General features: G+C 42.0%; 1 protein-coding gene across 1 annotated transcript in view; it reads left to right on the top strand.

Moving 5' to 3' along the window:
- The window catches only part of dnah9l (dynein, axonemal, heavy polypeptide 9 like), a 514,436-nt gene that overhangs the window by 347,093 nt on the left and 146,773 nt on the right, over window positions 1–20,570 (top strand). Inside the window, exon 50 of the mRNA XM_051930607.1 lies at window positions 16,532–16,666. Coding sequence (XP_051786567.1) covers window positions 16,532–16,666 — 135 coding nt within the window. The remainder of the gene's footprint in view (window positions 1–16,531; window positions 16,667–20,570) is intronic.

Here is a 20,570-nt window from a genome sequence, read left to right on the forward strand (position 1 = left end):
ACTTGGGGCAGGATCTCGCTACCAACCCTGAGAGGGCACTCCACCCTTTTCCGGTTGAGGACCATGGTCTTGGATTTGGAGGTGCTGATTCCCATCCCAGCTGCTTCACACTCAGCTGCAAACCGATCCAGAGAGAGCTGATGATCACGGCCTGATGAAGCAAACAGGACAACATCATCTGCAAAAAGCAGTGACCCAATCCTGAGTCCACACACAAATATATAAAATATATATAAATGTTCCTCTGATGATGATTCCTGGTAGGAGTGGAAAGCTTAGCAATAAAAAACACTATTTTCAGATATGTGATTCATTTTCTCCCTTTGTGGATTTGTAGCTACAAATAATATATAGGAGGGTAGAGTAGCCAAAAATTGTACTCAAGTAAGAGTAGCGTTACTTCAAATAATATGACTCAAGTAGAAGTAAAAAGTAGTCATCCAAAAAATGACTCAAGTAAGAGTAAAAAAGTATTTGGTGAAACGACTACTCAAGTACTGAGCAACTGTTTGATCATAATAAATTATTTATTTTTTAGAAATGTTGTAATAAGACAGACAAAAGTATAAAATAATGTGCAAATTCTGCTATTTCCAAATAATAAAATAAAAAATGGGTAAAAATAAATAACATGTTTACAACATAAAGATGCAGAAATAACACAAAGTTCCAAATCTCAGTTTTTCACAGCAAAGCTTTTGAAGCCGATACCTACAGTAGGTAACATGTGTGTTTGAACAGTGCAGACTACTTACAGTGACGAGATATACTGACTGTACGCTGACCGTATAATACTGCACATTCACAATGTCCCTCCAAATAGCACAGCTGATAGAAAATAACATTAGAACAAGGCAGCTTGTGCACCTGCAAGAAGTCTCACTTTACCTTGACTGACTGTGTCTGTGCTTGTTCTTCACTCAGTGAAGTGATGGTTACGCTTCCGCAGGAGTTGACTCTCATTTTTCATGTACAGTGGAACCTTGGATTGCAAGTAACTTGGTTTGCAAGTGTTTTACAAGACGAGCTACAATTTTTAATACATTTTGACTTGATAAACTAGCAAGGTCTTGCAATACGAGTAGTTTGTATACGCTTTGTCTGCTGATTGTCACATGATCACAACTGAGCTGATGGTTCTTCTCTCTCTCGCTGCGGGATTGTGGGTAATCGTCATTTGTAATGCCTCACTCATATAGTCAACATCTGTACGAGCGTATACTGTTTACTACAGCATGGTGACCACATGTGTGTGCTGTAACATGTGAGTCCCCATCTTGCACCCCAAAACACAAAGCTGAGTCTCAGTACTTTAGTGACACCAGCTTTATTCAGCTTGAAACAGCAACAGCGCGATTATTTATTGTAGCGGGATCTGCCGCTCTCCCATACACAGACACAGCAGTCAGTCAGGGCCGTGGCCAAGTAGTACTGTGCCCTGCGCATTTATAATGTTCCTTATTCCTTGTACAGTGGAACCTCGAGATACGATCACCTCTGTATACGAGAAATTCAAAATACGAGGAAAGTATGAGCGAAAAATTCAGATCTAAATACGAGCATTGGCTCACGTAACGAGCCACGTGCCAGGCTGTGGGTATAGCTCACGGCTTAGCGAGGGGGCGTGGTAGCTGTAGCGAGCCGCAGGGCGATCTGCGGTGTCTGCGTTTCTCACCTAAGTGCACAGGTGGGAAACTGCCCACATCCATGATTTGTCCTGTGGCTGATGGGCTGGGCAGGGTTGCCACCCGTCCTTTAAAATACGGAATCGTCCAGTATTTGAGAATGAAATTGCGCGTCCCGTTTTGAATCAATACGTATGCGTCCCTTATTTTTTTGTATTAAAAGTGGTAACCCTAGCAGCTGCCATGTCTTCCCCGCATATATAGAGAAGCGCGAGCCAGTTAAAGGGGAGAAGAAGTAAAAGAAAAGAGAGGAGAGGAGAGAGAACGGAGGTTGCAGGAGGAGGCAGGAATCCGCAGCAGTAGGAAGTCGGTGCGAGAGAGCGAGCGAGTACAGGCTCGCGTGTAGCTGAACAGGCGAGCCAAACAGCTGAAGCAGGACGGTGTAGAGAAGGTCAGCTGCATTAAGTGTCTCGCCTGTTGCAGAGCCCGCATGGGAGAAGCAGGTGAGATGCTAACAAAGAAGAAGCACCGGGGATTGTCATCTGTTTTTTGAAGACTGCTTCCTGTTGATGTTTTAACCTCGTGTTAAAGGATTGTTATTCTTATGTACTTTAAACCTCCACTTCACAACTGTTTTAAGGATTAAAGATTTATTGAATGCTCTACTGCACTTTGGACACCTGTTTTGATTCTTTTAATAATCAGTTATATTATTTACCAGTGTTATTTATTAAAGGTAGACTACAGTATATATAATTTATCAGTGTTATTTGTTAGGAAAATTGATTTTTATGTTAATATATTTGGGATGCGGAACGGATTAACTGGATTTCCATTATTTTCAATGGGGACGTTTGTTCTAGATACGAGAAATTCGCTATACAAGCTCAGTGCTGGAACGAATTAAACTCGTATCTAGAGGTTCCACTGTATCACCCATTGACGGCAGGCGCTTATAGCATGTCCATGATCTTTTCGGATTCGCTTTTACAGCGAACTGCTACAGCGCTGGTAGACTGCGATTGCTTTGGGATGCTCTTCTGCGTGTCATCCCGTTCTGTGAAATCCCACAAGAGTTTAGAAACTCACTCACACCAGCCATGATTCTTTTCAAAGGTAAAGTGCAGGTTAATTTGTTTTATGTATTTTTACTTTATATTTTGTATTAATCATTTTTTATATGAATAGTTTTGGGTTGTGGAACGAATCATCTGAGTTTCCATTATTTCTTATGGGGAAATTCGCTTTGATATACGAGTGCTTTGGATTGCGAGCACATTTCCGGAATGAATTATGCTCGCAAACCGAGGTTCCACTTGTATTCTTTCTTTCCCTGTCCGCTATGCCGCCACAGTTTGTGTGTGGTCATGTGACTGCATGGCTACTGTATGTCTGATGTGTGAAATGAGACACATGGGTATTGTTGCTACATCTGATTGGTGAAACGGAGTCTTGTGATTATTGTTGCTACGTCTGATTGGTGAAACAGTCATGCAGTAGATCCACTGGCAGCTTCTCTCTGGCAAAAATATAGCGAATCTAATGGAAAAAAAGTAACGATTCGAGTGTTGCCCAATGTAGCGGAGTAAGAGTAGCATTTCTTCTTCACAAATGTACTCAAGTAAAAGTAAAAAGTATGCTGCAGTAAAACTACTCTTAAAAGTACATTTTTTTTTAAAGTTACTCAAGTAAATGTAACTCACTACTACCCACCTCTAATCAGGTCTATATATCTATATATAGGTCAATATCTAGATATAGGTCGATATATCTATATATCTAATAATATAATATTATATTATTTATATATAATATTTGAAATAAATATAAATATATTAAAATCACCATATTTACTTGCACACCAATTTCAATTGATTGTCATATATGTTTTATTTATTTTCAGTAATAATAAGCATAACACTAGCAGTAAACTTACATGAACTGTATTGAAAAAACATTAAAAATGTATTGTTAATTCCAGTTGTGGAATATAGGGGCGCTCTCGTCCCCTTCAACCCTCAGACGACACGTCAGACACCTGATACAAGTCCAATATTTTATTTATTTTATAATAATAATGTGCACCGAGCACCTCCATTCCACAACACTCCAATAATAAATCAATAATCCAATACAATACCAACTCCTCCACTCCTCCCAGCAGCTCTGCCGCACTCCCTCCCAACTCCGGCTCACTGCTGGGATCTCCCACAATCCTTCTATAGTCCATGACCCAGAAGTGCTTCTGATCCTTCAGTCCATGTGATTACCCAGCACTTCCGGGTCAGGTGAAAACTCCTTTTCTTCATCCCGGAAGTACGTCATTTCTTCTGTCGCTGTGACTAAGATGTACTTCCGGGTTTTAGGGCAGGTAGCAGTCCCCGGGCCTTCCTGTAGCAACCCCTGGTGGTGGTATCCAGCATGGTATCCAGCAGGGCTGTGAAGGGAATCTCCAAGGTCCATGATGCCCTGCTGGAACCCGGGGCATTTCCACGTCGCAGGGAGGGCTCCACCTGGCGGCTTGGGGGTATTAACTAGGATAAGCTGACACAGTCAAAGCAAAAGAAAGGCTTATATTTTTCATCATTAAGGTAGCTTGTTTTAAAATAATAATTGATATTACAAAACATTTGATGTAGGCATTTCGAAGTAGAAGTGCAGCAGGTCCTTGAGAAGGAGTCGTCTCTCAGCGCTCTGATGAAGGACGACACAAATGAAGTTTTTTGGAAGACTGAAAGCGCTGAAATTGTAATTTTTATGCAAACGTGAGTTATTAGTAACGCTATCATTATTGTAGCTCGTAATAATGCAAGGACTAACACAAATCTATTTTTAATTTGATTTGTGTTAAGTATTATGATTATTATTAGGAAAAATAATTTTAAGTAACATGCAAAATATGAAGTGTAATATTGCAAAAACAGTATAATTGCCATGCTAATCGTGTTCTAATTACACATTAATATGTATGCTAGTATGCGGATTTTTATTATAGCATCAGGCTGAGAGTAAAGTTATAAATATAGCTAATTACTGCTAACATTAATACTTTGTGTGTGTGTGTGTGTGTGCTCAGATTTAGCACTTAACGTGGTGTGTTGTACATTTTTGTGTTAAATTTCTATTTCTGCCTGAATTGCTGTCAATGCATTATACAGTCTACGGCATTTTTGTATGCTAATAATTATTATCTCTTTTTTAATTAAAACACAGACTGTAGGCCCACTTCATTTTCTCTTTTTTTGTGTGTTTTTCTTTGAATGACTAAGAAAACAGCCACAGTAACACGGCGGTGCCTTGATTAAGTCGTGTCCTCAAAGTGTGGAAATATGCACACTTTTTTTTTTTTTGTAGTTTATGTAAAGAAATCCGTTTGAAAATTGAAATCCAGTTTAATATGGAGAGTGAAGTAAGTTTTAAAATGAGCCGAGTGATTAAGAACAAACGCAGTGGCCATTTAAGAAGCAGGGCTGCAAGATAATTAACTGACATGCATAAAGATTCACGCTTTATACCAAAATTTTAATTTCGCACATAAATGTGCCTGATGTAGGCAGCATTTAATCACCTAGCTGACAGGAGCAACTACTTTCATTTAACCTTGACTGAAGATCATGAATTCTAACAGGTTTAATTGGATACATCATTTAACAGAATGAACAGAGCAAATTTTCCTCAATTCATAGGCTCTGATTGACAATACGGCCTGGCACAATTAAAGCTGATCTGTATTCTTGGCCTTGGCAGCGATTGCCATAGTGATGTGACACTGTTTGATCATCACGGCATAGAGACTTCATTGAACTTCACCTTGTTTTGAAAAGGCCACCGCTTCAAATAAAGAACAGATTCAGGAGCTAAATCGAGCCCTGGGGGGATTCTTGATCCTCCGCCTGAGGTGCCGCCGGGGTGGGGGCTTGAAAAGTGCGCCCCTTGAGTCAGCTGCGTTTCGGGTATCTGAATTCTGGAAAATAGAAAAAAAAAAAGTATACTGCGAGTGCAGACTTCATTAAAATAAATTTAACTTTAAATAGGATCATTTAGAGATGGCAACAATGGAAATAATTAGCTTTTTTTTCCTTTTTTTTTAATACAAATAGAAGCAGCCCACTTGACAAATGAGGAGCGCTTGGTTTATTTAGCAGATTTTTTATTTATTTTTTTTCCTTCCTTGCGGCCCGTTATCGAAGATGCGCTTTGTTTTCTTTTGGGAAGAACCTTTCGGATAACATTCTCATCATCCCATTTGTCCAAAATATTTCTCCATATTTATAACGGCGTTCCGACTTTCCAAACCTTCTTGACGAAGAGACACCACTCTTCCTCCTTCTCCCACATCCCTGTATCCACATCAGTGTTTCCTGCACCATTTCTCACTGGTAAACTGTTTGTGCATTTTTGGGCTTCTGATGAATTGAGACTGTCCTGGCTCGGCAGGAAAACAGATTTCTTGGGTTAAACTGGGAAATGAATGCAAAAGGCAAAAAACGAATCAATAAACTAAAACAAAGTGACCAAAACCCAGACGAGAGGCAAAAATCACAGTCAAAGTTCAGGCAAGAAGTCGAAAACTGACAGGACACAAAAATTAGTCACTAAAGAGTACAATAAAGGTTTAGAAGGACTTATCCGCAGATCGGATAGAGCTCAGTGCAAACGTTGACCTTTTATCCTGTCTGCTGATGAATTAGAGGTCACGAGCCCAGAGACCACACCCCTAGAAACACAGGACGCAGCCCTAGCAACGGTGTACAAAATGGCTTCCATAATAGGAAAAGGTTATAAGACCCTATGATTCAGCCCTGCCCATGACACAGACCTGGTCTATGGCATCAATTCCCCAATGAAGATCCCCTAAAACTCTCTTGAGACCCTCGGGGATATAAGAAATGTGACAAACGAGAGGAGACCACTCAGTCCATCACACTCACTTGTTTAACTAATCCCTAAGCTGTTCCCTGATATCTCATCCAGATTCTTCTTAAAAGTCGTCAGTCTCTACTTTAACTCCATGTCTCCCACCACTCTCGTGTAGTTCCAGGCTTCCCCTGTTCAGTCCACTTCCCCATAATTGTCACGATCAGGACTGAATTTTTGAGGTCGTCTTATAGCCTTTTCTCTATTATGGAAGTCGTTTTGCATACCGTTGTCAGGGACACATCCCGCCTCTTAGGGGTGTGGTCTCCCTGACCTTGAATTAATCAGTAGACGGGATAAAAGGTCAACATTTGCACTGAGCTTCTACACCTTTATTCTTGCATTCTGTCTCAGTGATTGTTTTCATATTGTGTTTTCGTGTCCTGAATACTGATTTTGATTTTTGCCTCTCATCCCGGTTTTGGTCGCTTTGTTTTATTTTTAGTGCAGGGGAACGATTAAAATTTTTAAACGCGATTAATTGCATGATTGTCTGCTATTAATGGCGATTAATCGTAGACAATCACAACAATCACATTGTTATGTGCAAAATTCAATAATGAACTCAAAATAGTGTATTGCGTGTATTTGGTTTGCAAACACTTTAAACAAATAAGGTGCTTTTTAACAGCAGTATTCCCTTTACGTAGTAGCAGTTAAAATATCTCTTGTAAATCTCAACTTAAACGTTAATGTAATCAAATCAAACATAAAACCAAAGCTATTTGCCACCGCTAGGGCATTAACGTTTTATCTAGTTTGTTCTAGAAAAACATGTTACCCTCAGAGTCCAGAGCCACGATCACAACATTATAACAGGCACCTTCCGAGCAACAGCAAGTTAACATTTCTAAATCTGTTTTCTTTTTTTATATGAACAGATACCAGCAGAAACATTTTCTTTTATCAGAGAGCAGCATAAACAGTTTATGTTCAGTAGCAACTCTTTGAGGGCTAATATTTTTTTCCAAGAAACTTGGTTTTCTGAAAAGCACACAAAGCAATGGCTTCACACATAAATCAACATAAAACGTCTGTTGCTGCCTGTTGTGCCTGCTGTCGGCGCCTGTTTGTAGATTGCAACAGAGCTGGAAAAGGGGGGGGCTGCCTGGTGGGTTGGCTGAGACAGGTGCACACAGTAAGACGCAATATGGTTTGTACCTCATGTCATCGTAAGTGTCTGTCCTTCCAGGTGACCGCTGCCAAAGGTGCATCAGCTACACGAACGTGTTCAGCACCACGATCAGCTGATGCCAGTACCTCACTTTCGTTTTCGATCTCCATCTTCCAGATCACTTGCATCAAAATCGGAGTCTGACAAATCAGAGTCCGATTTAGCGATAATACGAAAAAAGTTTTGCTTTGAGCATTCACGTTGGTATCTCTCCACATGCCATTTTAGAAACTGTTTGCTCTTCGCTACTCACGCACGTGCAGGAAATCGAGGTCAAATCAACAAAGCTAATTTTCCTTCTAGAATAAGCGTATCAAGAAGCGCTGTAACATGAAAATCACTGATCTGTATCGATCACTACCGATACTGAGGCTTTCAAAATAATAATAATAAATAATTGTTGGCGTTAATTAATTAGTGCGTTAACGCGATAATAATGCGGTAACTTGCCCAGCCCTGTTTATTTTATTTCCGTTCGTTTTGTCTTTTGCATGCATCTCTGGGTTTTACTCAGGAAATGCGTTTTCTGTTTTCCCGTCGTGTCAGAACATTAATTTCTCCAACCACACGATTTGCCATTTATTTGACCTTCCTTGACTCCAGGTTCTTTTTAAGGCTGTAGTCACTTGTATGAAGATATGGGGCAGAGTGGTGGCTCTGAGGCTAAGGAGGCTAATTCTGACAATCAGAAGGTTGCCAGTTCAAATCCCGTAAACGCCAGAAGTGACTCTACTCCATTGGGCCTTTGAGTGAGACCCTTATCCTGCAATTCCTCAGTCCCGGTAGGGGATACCTGGACATTTTTCGTTCCCACATTCCTGGGAATGAAACTGCTGTAATTCCCAGGAAAATGGGAATGGCCAAGCTGGCATATATAGCGTGTAAAAGTGTAAATATCGATCAAGAAATAACAGTTATAGTTGAAAATAATTAAGTGGCACGTTTTTTTGTCCCACGGTGTAGTGTGTTGCTCATTAATTCATTCAACAACAGACAAGCAGCAGTCAGTCTCCCAGCTCCCACTAAGACTGAGCACAGTGGACTGGGAGGTGTCTGCACTCTGCAGCTCACGAATGCCGGGACAGGGCAGAGTTTATTGACGTCTGTGCTGTTGACAGCTTTGAACAGCAACTTGAAATTGCAATGTGTCAGTCTGTTGCATCCGCATTATCTCTGCTAAGAAACTTGCCATCACAGAATGATGACAAGAAACTGGATGCATCAGTAAAAGCTGAAATGGCGGTGTTTCAGGGCAACGGCAAGCACGGGCGTTGTTTAAAACAAATCTATCAGTATCTGATGATTGTGCCGCCTACTTCAGTGGAGACAGAGCGTGCTTTCTTAGCGGCTGGCGTACTTCTGCACAAAGGTGCGCTCTCGCCTGGACGACCGCACACTGGACACGTTGTGCTTTCTATGCTCTTATTACTGCAACTAACTAGATACATGTACAGTGATCCCTCACCTATCGCGGGGCTTACGTTCCAGAGCACCCCGCGATAGGTGAAAATCCACGAAGTAGCGACCTATATTTATTTTATTATTTATACATATTTTAAGGCTTTATAAACCCTTCCCACACTCTTATAAACCTTTCTCACTCTCTTGTTAACCTTTCCCACGCTCTTATAAACACTTCCTATGCTCTTAAACACTTTCTACATTCTTAAACACCGCAGACCAACACTGCACACTGCACGCAGCGATCAGACGTCAATGTGTCTGCACTCGCTTTGTGAAGGTGGGCAGCTGAACTCACGCTGAGCAGAAATGGACTTTATGCTGCTTCTGCCAAAATGCCTGCTTGTCGCTCTGCGCGTTCGGAAGGAGGGGTGGGGGGGTGTGTGAGGGCTGAACGCACGTTCGCTCAAACCCCCCTCCCCGGTGGCGCAGTACGCTCCTGCCACTTCACATTGTCAAGGGGGTGGGGAGCTGAATGAACGCTAAGGAGAAGTGGACTTTGTGCTGCTTGTTGCTCTGCGTGTCAATAATTTTAAAGCCTTGTATTTTCCTGTCTCACTGTCTTGTCTTGCGTGAAGTTAAAATGTTTTATAATAGTGAGATGTTACTCATATCCTTAGCCCGACATCCACATATCATATGTGTTAACAAAGTGTGTTTTATAAGTTTACATGTGTTTAAAGCATGTGGGATGGGTATTTTAAGGCTTAAACTATAAAAATGTTTATTTATATGGTCTTTCTATATCGCAGATTTTCTCCTGTTGCTGATGGGTCTGGAACATAACTTCCGCGATAGGCGGGCGATCACTTGTATTTAAAAACCCGCGAAGTCGTGAATCCGCGAAAAGTGAACCGCGAAGTAGCGAGGGATTACTGTACTTATATGACAGCATGAACTGCTTGTAGTTAAGGTTAGTCTTTTATTGGTGTCAAACATATTGCAGTAGTTTTATTAAAAATAAGTGTCGCTCGTTCTAAAACCGTTCACATGTGAGATGCCTGTGCACTGTGTCATCCCCGGGAGCCCGGGATTCCTGAATTCCCGGGAATGGATTCCCTAAGTCCCGGGTATGATGTCAATCTGCATCCAGCCCACCAAGCAGGTCCCCCAACTTACAGGGAAAACCTTTATATCATACTAGCTGTGTCAGCCTGTGCTGTAAAAAAGCCCAGGCTCCTAGAAACTATTGCAATCTTCAGAAAAAAAACTGAAATGCAGAGTCGGCATTTTTCGTTTTGCGGAGATGCTCGGTGATTTTATGATTGATTTTTTGGGTTTCAAGACCCGACTTATACGTGAGTAAATACGGTAATAGTCTCCGATAGGCTATCACCAGCTCACTGTCCTTCAGTTATCCAAAGTAACAATAATCTTTCAACTTCATCAATTGCTGGTGGTCTGTTTTTAGAGAGTACACGTGTCACACTCTTAAAAAGTTCTGCTTTTTTAATTTCCTTCTTGTTTTTCAAAATCGTAGATATAGTACATTTACTCACACCATATGAAGCTGCAAGATCAGTCACCTGTATACCTCTCTTGTATTTTTCGATCATTTCTTTCTTCGTTTCTATTGTTATTGATCATTGTGCCTTCTTTGGTTTTGTATTTACCTCTCTAAGTTTCTTTAGACCCCTTATTATTTAGTAAAAAGCAAGAAAATAATAACAGTAATATCATGGGCACAGTAAGGAACGTTGTTAACAAAGCACTGGGTTACGCCACACTTAAAGTTTACGACGCGGAAGGTGCCCAGGTGATTGGAAACCTCTTTGATCGTTCTTTGGGATTTTGGTCATGCTCTGTTGCATTTTTGGGCACAAAAAAAAAACGGTCATGCTGCATAGGTACGTTTGTGCTGCCGGGTTTTCCTATATATTTAAATCTGAGGCTTTTTGCACAGAATAGACACTGTGTAGGTCTGAGAGGCCAGAAAGAGGGGTGATTATCATGGAGAGGAGCACTTGTAGTACAACTGTGAGGTTATTTTTGATTTTTGATCCTTTACTAGCAACCTGGTCCAGGGGTCCTCAACGTCGGTCCTGGGGACCCCCTGTGGCTGCAGGTTTTTGTTCCCACCAGCTTCTGTTTTTAATAGAACTCCTGGGTGAATTAAGTGAACTATTATTTCCTGGATTCTGTGTTTTGGGAACACTATAGAAATTAGAAAACTAAGTTTGATTAAAAAAATATTACAATGTATTAAGTAGATATACGGAAATAATTTTTTTTTTTTTCTTCTTTTTAACAATATTTTCATCTAGAATTTCCTTCTGTTTTTTGCCAGGTGTTCTAATCGTTTAATTAATTCATTATTTTCTAATTAGTGGGTCTAGCACTAAAGTAAGTTGCAGCCTTTCACAATTCAGTGTTGTTTGCCTGGCTGTCTGCTGCTCTGCCAGTTGTGATTATTAAGATACAATGAAGGGAGCAAACAGCACAGAGAAAGGGTAAAATATAATGAAATCAACAGTAGAGGGTTAAGCATTTAAATCTCTAGGAAAAATGGAGATATTCCTAAACGTCTTATAAATGTAAAAATCTTGCTGCGGTGCTTTCTTAATGTAGAATAAGAGAAGAGAAAAAAATACCCGCTAATTAATTAAGATCAGCGTTATCAGGTGTTGTCTTCGATTAGGAATCTGATTGAAGTAAAAACCTGAAGCCACAGTGGACCCCCAGGACCGACATTGAGAACCCCTGATCTGACCCATTATGGACATCTAGCAGGGGAGGAATGACAAATTTTTGTTACAATTGAGAATATTTAGATTTTACACATTTCAATTGAAGCACACATTTTAATAATTGAAATATATGATGTAATTATTCTTGTTTATTATGTAGTTTTTTTTTTCCTCCCTGGCCATCGGACCCTACTTTTATTCTATGTTAATTAGTATTGCCTAATTTTGATTTTTATATTTTGTCTTTTTATCTCTTCTTCACCCTGTAAAGCACTTTGAGCTTTTCCGTTTGTATGAAAATGTGCTATAAAAATAAATATTGTTGTTGTTGTTCTACCTCATGAAGTAAATCATTATATTTCTTATGGATGCCCCAAATTCCGATGGCTTGCACTAATTTAGACTTTTCTTGAAACTGCTTTTGGCCATAAAGTGCCATAAAGGCCTTTAACACCGCCGTGCTACTTGAAACTCAGCGTATGAACAGTGCAGGGTTGAACATCTGGTGCGGAGTGATGCCAATCTACCTGCAGTGTCATATTGACGTTGTCTTAAAATGTTTTGTTGTTCCACTTCATGTACTGACGAATGCCCGTGTGGGCACCTCTTGGAACTGTTTGTTTTATATATCCACATTTTGGAACAGATGCCTGCAGTCTTCTGTGGTCATGTTGCTTATTGTTACAACGGCCATTGGCAGCCGTATTGAGCAGAGATCATAGGTGACAACGGCACCAACACGAGACACCGTTATGACTTGGAGTTTCTAAAATAGTGAACTTGCTTCTGGGCTTCAGCACTTGTTGAGCTTGATGGAATCGCTTAGGCCAATGATAGTCGAGTTGAAAGCAGACTCAAATTCAATTAGTCCTCGGCCGCCGTCACATCTTTTAATATAAAGTCTTTCGATGGCGGCCTTCAGGTCATGTATGTATCACCTCTGGTGGTCAAAAGCTTCCTCAGCTTTCTATCCAGTATTTCGATGTAACATCTCGACCAGTCTACTATTTCAAAACTTTGTGCTATGACTGGAACTGTTGATAGCAGTGACCTTACTCTTTGAACTGAGCTATCTGACGGACACGACAACAGTACTCCTTCGAGACCTTCTCCTTCAATTGTGTGTTATCACTACACCTGAGTACTTGAATGTTTCACCCATCTCTGTGATTCTGATAACCATTTGGTTGTTCAGCTGAATCCTCTTTTTCTTCTTCTTCTTATTTTTATTATTATTATTTAGCAGACACTTACAAAGTGTGAAGGGTAGGAGTTGCCAGAGAGCCCCAAACCCCAACGTGAATACACCAGGACAAAGCCGGGCTCAAATAAATGAGTGCTTAATTACAAAGTACCTTCTATACACAAGCACAAGTCGTCTCCCACTCAGTCACCTCTCCTCTCTCCATCGCAGTTGAGTGTTGCCTTCCTTCCTCTCAGCTCCGACTCGCCTTGACAAGGGAGTGCGGTTCCCTTTGTTGAGAGCCCCGGAGTACTTCCGGTACCAGGGATGTTTGTCCACTGGAAGCACTTTTGGGTCACACAGAAGTCCCACATATGAGTAGGGAGTGTACCTCCTTGCAGTGCCCTCTTCCAGCACCCACGAACTACAATTCCCAGCATTCCCTGCTGGCTCCTGAATCCGGTATTGAGGGCTGCTGCCATCTAGTGACTGGGGGGAATAAACATCCTCCAGAAAACAGTCCTTCCCTGACCTCCTTTTCTGGTGCTACGCATATTTCCAGTCGGGACATTTGTCCATTTATCTGAATATTCCCACCTGGGTAAGGAATCTTCCTGCCCTTCATCTGGGATGTCTTGTTCAGGTACGGCACCTTTCTCTCTTTCAGCTGGGACACCTGTCCGTCCACTTGGGGCCTCCTGCCCAGGTAAGGAACCTTTCTACCCTTCATCCAGGATGTCCGTCCATCCCCATGGGGAGTTTTGTTCAGGCACAGCGCATATCTCTCTTTCAGGTGGGACGCCTGTCCGTCCACTTGGGGCCTCCCATCCGGGTAAGGAACATTCCCTTCTCCTGTTTGGGATGCCCATCCATCCCATGTGGCACAGACAAAAGCAAGTTATAATACATATAAGAGTGATTAGAAGATGAAAGCATCAGACGCAAAAGAGAACAAAGTAAAAAACCGAGCAAGATGGAGTCATCCTTCTACTGCTATGTAATTATATCTGCCCCTAGACTAAGACAAACGTCACAATCTTTATCGGTACAACAGCAGCTGTCCTGTAGAGGAGACACTCATCAGTTTCAAAATGTTTCATGAAAACATTGTCCAGTCTTGGCACATGTGGCAGGAGGAGGTATGGTCAGCAGACAGGCAGAGGCAGACCAGAGACATCTTGAAGAGCCGTATGGAGAGACCAAAGACTGGAGATGTTGAGGAGCAACTGCAGGTCAAGGCAAGACAGCAACAGGAAACCAGCAAAGAGGCCAAAGCAGAGGTGGAGTAGGAGGAATGAAATGAGGAACAGAGAACGGCAGGCAAACAGCTGGAGACGATGGGTCGCAGTTGAAGGAAGTCCCACCAGGAGATAATTGCGATAGACCAGCCTAGAGAGGGAGAGATAAGCAGTACCTGAACTAGGAGTTCTGTGTCATAATTAGTGAGGAAGGGTCGGATCTTCTGACCGTTATGTAGAAAGAAACGACATGATTCAGCCACTGAAGAAATAACATTGGATGATTGAAAGTGCGCAGTCCAGAGTCACATCAAGAGACTGCTGGTGAAAGGGTGACCTCTTCAAGAGCAATGCTTAGTGACAAATCTGACAAATGAGGAGAATCAGAAGGCAAGTACAAGACATCAGACTTTGAAAGGTTAAGTTTAAGGACGATGAGCACTCATCTAGATGGAAGATGGAAGAGAGAGAGAGTGCTGGAGATCTTGGCTGAAACCTGTGGGCTGTAAGAGGAAAATGAGAGAAATGCATCATCAGCACGGAGGTGGTAGGAGAAGCCATGAGAAGAAATAACACTGCCTAAGAAGGGAATGTAGAGTGAAAAGAGAAGTGGAGCCAATGCTGACCCTTGGAGAAGATGGGGAGTTAGACCAGGAAGGTGGGACTTGAACGAGTTCAAAGCAGTACCACCATTTTATTGAGGTAAGTTAACAGTGCTGAGAGGTCAAGAAGGATAACGACAGAGGAAAGAGTGGCACCTGAAGCAGATCTAAGAGCATTCATGCTGGCCTCCCACCTGGGTAAGAGTCTCCCTCGTCCCTCCCTGTTGACAAGCCAGTCGTGCTAGATCTTTGCTCACACTGGCCCTCGATGCCAACCTCCTGGCAGAGACCATCCATTGCAAGGAAATGGCATCCATGTTAGCCAAGGTGCCAGTCAATCAATGACGACTAAGGCCACAAGAAGGGCATCGCAGACCCCGAAAGGTCAGACACAATTACACCAGCTTCAATTCTTGGTTCAAATAAATGTTTTTTTTTAATAATCATATTACCTTTCCTACAGATCTCATAATCACCTGTCTTTCTTTTCTGTTCTGTTCTGTTCCATTCCTCACTCCTTCCTTCACTCCTTGTCCTCTTCCTCTTGACTCTGACTTCCCGAGTGACATGAGGAAGCCCGTTTTATGCCAAACCCCCGGGGGTACTTCCAGTGCCAGGAGATTGCCCAAAGGAAGTGCTTCCAGGTCAGGTGAGTGCCTCCCAAAGTAGGAACAGTCCCTCCCTGCATCTTTCACTAGTGGCACCCATGGAACCCAGCAGGGCTGCCCAATGGGACTATGGGTATTTGCAAGGGTGCACTGCTCGAGGGGTCCTGTCACCTAGCAGAAATGAGGGAATGCGGGCGCATACTGCTTCCCCTAGGTCCTAGCCAGGTAAGTGTCTTTTGTCCAACTCTACTGGGATGCCAGTCCATCCATGCTGGCACACCATGCCAACCTCCCGGCTGAGACAGGGAAGAGGGTCCATCCCTCTTGGGACGCATGTCCATGTCTTGCTCTTCATTACACAATGTCCAAGATGCCCATATTGCATTACATGACCTAACACCCGGTGCCCACCCTTTCCACACTGTATGTCATACAACTACCTGCCACCAGTTAGAAAAATTAACTTTCATATGCTAAAAATTTAATATATATACGAGGGACATTTAAAAAGTTTCTGTACTTTTGTATTTTCATTGGAACTGGTGAAGGTGGGAGGAGTAGTAATTGGGCATTAAAAAGTGGTACGACGCTGGGAAAATTGTATCGTAAACGAAGGTGACCATGTAGAAAAGTGATGTCATTTGTTTTTGAAATTCTTAATAAATAGAGTTAAATAAAAGTGTGAAGACTTTTTGAATGTCCCTCATATAAATGTGAAAAATGGTGTGGGGGGGTGATGCCTGAACCTTTATAGCTGCCCTTCTTCCTTCAGAATGTCCACTATGGAGCAGTCCAGGCAAATCAAAAACGTGACCGTCATGCAGCAAACCCTTGTGCATCGTCTAAGCACTGTGCCACCATGCCAGCTGTTCACGTAAAGGTGTCATCTACACGCACAGGCTGTTAGGAGCGAGACAGCGTGGCACCTGGGGATTTTACTCATGAGCGGCTTAACATTTGTTTCGCACACCTGCATGTCTGAGCCATGAAAGTTAAATGCACCCTTTCATTATTTTTCTCTCTTTTCTTTTCCAAGGAACTCGACGCCAGCCTGGCCACCTTAACAGCTGCCTTTGAAAAAGCAACGAGTGAAAAACTCCGCTGTCAAGATGAAGTGAACAGAACTAACAAGACTATTGAGCTGGCCAATAGATTAGTGAAAGGTCTGGAGGTGAGACCCTTTAGGGCAGCTTAATGAAGCGGTCCGCGGCTAGCAGCCTTTTGTCAGGCCCGGCTGATCTGACAATAAGCTGCGCTCTCCTCAAAGGAGCTGATGAGCTGAAAAAAAAGAGATTACCATTCATTTATACCATGATAGTGGAAACGTTGCCTGACCTTTTCCAGTTTCATTGGTTTAAAAGGACCCAGAAGCGAAAAGCGCTGCATAATAATGTGAATGGGGGCACCTGGCAGCACCAGCAGGCCGAGGTGGCTCCCCTCTGTGGCCTCCAAAGAACCAATACAAAGCTCCGAAGGCTGAGCCCCTCGTATTGTTAAGGAAGACGGTTTTACCGCTGGCCACTGCCCTCTTTGTTTTGATACACCTCATCCTCCTAAGGCCTTGGCTGGCTTCTGCTTCCCCTAAACTTCACAGAGTTCACCAGACCTTTGAAGGTAAAGGAAATGGGCAACCATGGCAGGAGGATTTTGGTGGGCCACTTTCTAAACGCTGTACAAAACAAGTGTCAAAGATGGCAGTATTATGTACATAAGAGGCATGAAGCACAGGGCGATGGTGCGAGGAACCCTATCAGAATTCGGTGATATTAAGAGTTGCTGGTCACAACCTGTTCACCAAGTGACAGAAAGAGTAAATATCTAAAAGCTACAGTTTTGATGATTATTCAAAAAATTAAATTAATTTTCACCTTTTTGGCCCTGACATCCTATTAATAGTACATAAATATGCAGCCATTTTTGTAGAGCCGCTGGTACCGGGCGTGCTACTATTAACACAGACTGGAGAGACTGGCATACAGTCTGTGAAACACGGAAGTGAAAATGGACGCTTCCGGACTGTGCGCACCACATAGTAAGTAGCTCTACTTTCAATTTTATTTCCTCAAGAAGACTGAAGTATTTGGCAGCTATTGTACAATAATAGTGATAATTTTTTTTTTTGTTTTTTCATTTTTGAGCTTCCAAAACAACCCAAAGGTAGAATAAAAACAGAAAATCCAGTGTGGGAAAGCAGCAGGCCCTGGTGGCTACCCTGCTGAATTTTATAAGAAATTCTCCACTCAGCTAGCTCCCCTTTTATTAGCAACATTTACAGAAGACTGGAGACAATAAAATTCTACCTCAAACTTTTCGCAAAGCATTAATCACCGTCTTTCCTAAACAAAATAAGAACTTATTACAATGTGCATCATACAGACCAATTTCACTTCTGAATAATGATGTTAAGGTACTCTCCAAAGTCTAGAAGGATGGAGAAAGTGCTGCCTTCGGTAATATCACAAAAGCAGAAAATCCAGGGCCAAAAGGGTTAATTAGAAAAATTGAGGAAAATTCTAATTTAATTCGGAAATAAAGGACATATCAAGGTTGTGAGAAATGTGGCAACACTGTCACCTCAGCCACACGTAATCGAGGCTGTTATTCTAACCGGAATCAGAAAGGGAGAGGACGATTTCACTCCACGTATACCTCTGATTTCCAAGAAGCTCCCTTTCGAATTCAAATGACTTCAATTTAAAATATGTCTTACATTTGTGATAAATAAAGAGCAAGGACAATCACTTAAAGTTACTGGAGTTTACCTCGAAGAACCACGGTGTTCACACGGCCAGCTATGCGTTACCTGTTCCAGAGTAGGAAAGAATTTACACGTTCTTGTTTCTGATGGCAAGATGAAAAACATTGTGTATCATAAGGCACTCTAAATTATTCGTATCACCTATAATCCGTTATTCGTTAATAATGGCGGTTTTGACTTTTCAACAATATCCGAAGTACCAGGGTGTTGTACCGTGTTAGCCATTACAGATGTAGTGAGAAGTTAAGCAAAATGACCCGTTTTATTGGCTAACTAGAAAGATTACGATATGCAAGCATGCAATATTCAAGGCAACTCAGGCCCCTTCCTCAGTATATGCCGTAAATCTCCAACGAAATCTGCCCCACACTGGAGGCTGCCCCATTCTGTAAGCCGCAGAAAATGCTCATTTATATTTTAAAACTCTAAGATAAACCGCCCCATGTTATTAGCCACGGTGTTACTGAATTTACCAATCTGAAGTAAAAGCATCTAATTTGGCACGCCTCTGTAGGCATTTGCAACTATATAGTGACATTATAGTTGAGCGTGAACAACTAAATTGATAACATTTTGCACTTACTGATATCATGCCGCAACGCAAATCCTATGCTGCAGAATTTAAGCTCCAGGTCATTGCTTTTGCGAAAGAAAATGGCAATCGTGCAGCTGGACGCCACTTTGAAGTAGATGAAAAACAAGTGAGAAACTGGTGGAAAGATGAGGAAGTTTTGCGCGTGCTTCCATCACGTAGGCGTGCATGGTGTATAAGGGAAGCAAAATGGCCAAACTTGGAGAAGCGACTTAAAGATTGGATTCTCGCGCAGCATGAGAACAATCGGATAGTTTCGACAATAGTCATCAAATTGAAGGCACGAGGAATGGCAACTGAAATGGCAATTGAAGACTTCAAAGGGGGTCATAATTGGGTTTCTCACTTCATGAAACAAAATGGTCTATCAATCTGAGCCAGAACGACTGTGGGACAGACACTGCCAGATGACTGGGAGAAGAAACTTGACAGTTTTAGAGAGTTTGTCGGCAAGGAAATCGTGACACTGAAACTAACACTGGATGACATCATCAACATGGACAAGGTCCCGATGCAGAAGGACATTCCATCAACATGCACTGTCGATAAGGTTGGTAAAAAGACCATATCAGTAACTACCACAGGTCACGAGCGGACACGTTTTATGGTTGTTCTAGCTTGCACGGCAAGTGGCAAAAAGCTGAAGCCTTTCATGATTTTTAAGAGGGTGGCAATGTCACAGGAAAAACTACCCAAGGGTATGGAGGTCTCAGTGAACAAGAAGGGATGGATGAATGAAGACGTTATGGTGGAATGGGTGGACAAATGCTACAGAAGGCGCCCTGGAGCCTGATTTTTTTTAACAAGAAGAAGTCCTTGCTAATTTTCGACTCTGTGTCTGCTCATCTGATGGATAGTGTTCAGAAGGCAGTGAACAAGGTTGGTGGTCACGTCACTATAATACCTGGTGGACTTACATACAAACTGCAGCCACTTGATATTACTGTCAATCATGCATTTAAAAGCCTTTTGAGGATCGAGTGGGAAAAATGGATGACGGATAGTGAGCATACATTCACTCCGTCTGGCCGGCAGCGACGTACTGTACAGTCAAGCGTGTGAATGGATTATTTCGGTGTGGAACAACGTGAAACCAGAAGGCATACAAAATGGTTTTCACAAAGCCGGAATCCTTCCTCCACCTACAAGCCTACCAGCAGCACAAGCAACGTCTGCAATATCTGAAAGCGATACCAGTGACGAAAGCGTGTCTGACATCAGTGACAGCAAAGCATCACAGGTTGCAATATGAGTTGTTCGGCAGTGACGACAATGATTACGGATCTGATTTTGAAGGAGTTGAAGAAAGATAAGCCTAATTTATTCTGATGAATTTACGTGTAGACAGATGATTGACATTGCTGTACTGCAGTACCCCCACCCTCCAGTTGTTCAAACGAAAATTAAAAACTTGTCTTTTCCCAGCCAACAATAAACTTTCGTTCCTTTTATGTCTGTTAAATTTTGCTTTGTTCCTAGCTTGTATTATATACTAGGATGTAATTTAGCAAAGCCCTGAAAAAGTAAAATTTTTACATTGTAGCAACGAACCTGAAAGAGACGAATGTGAAGAAGAGGCTAGATGCAGCAGTGCCACGTGATCACTGAACCATTGATGATGGCGTCATTATTAATTGACATAATTTTTTTGTCTACTGGACAATTCATATTCTTTTCAAACTGTGGACTTAGTTATTTTAACCGTATCTATGAACATCGTCACTA

Source organism: Erpetoichthys calabaricus, chromosome 8 (genome assembly GCF_900747795.2).
Source record: "Erpetoichthys calabaricus chromosome 8, fErpCal1.3, whole genome shotgun sequence".
NCBI classification, from domain to species: Eukaryota; Metazoa; Chordata; class Cladistia; order Polypteriformes; family Polypteridae; genus Erpetoichthys; species Erpetoichthys calabaricus.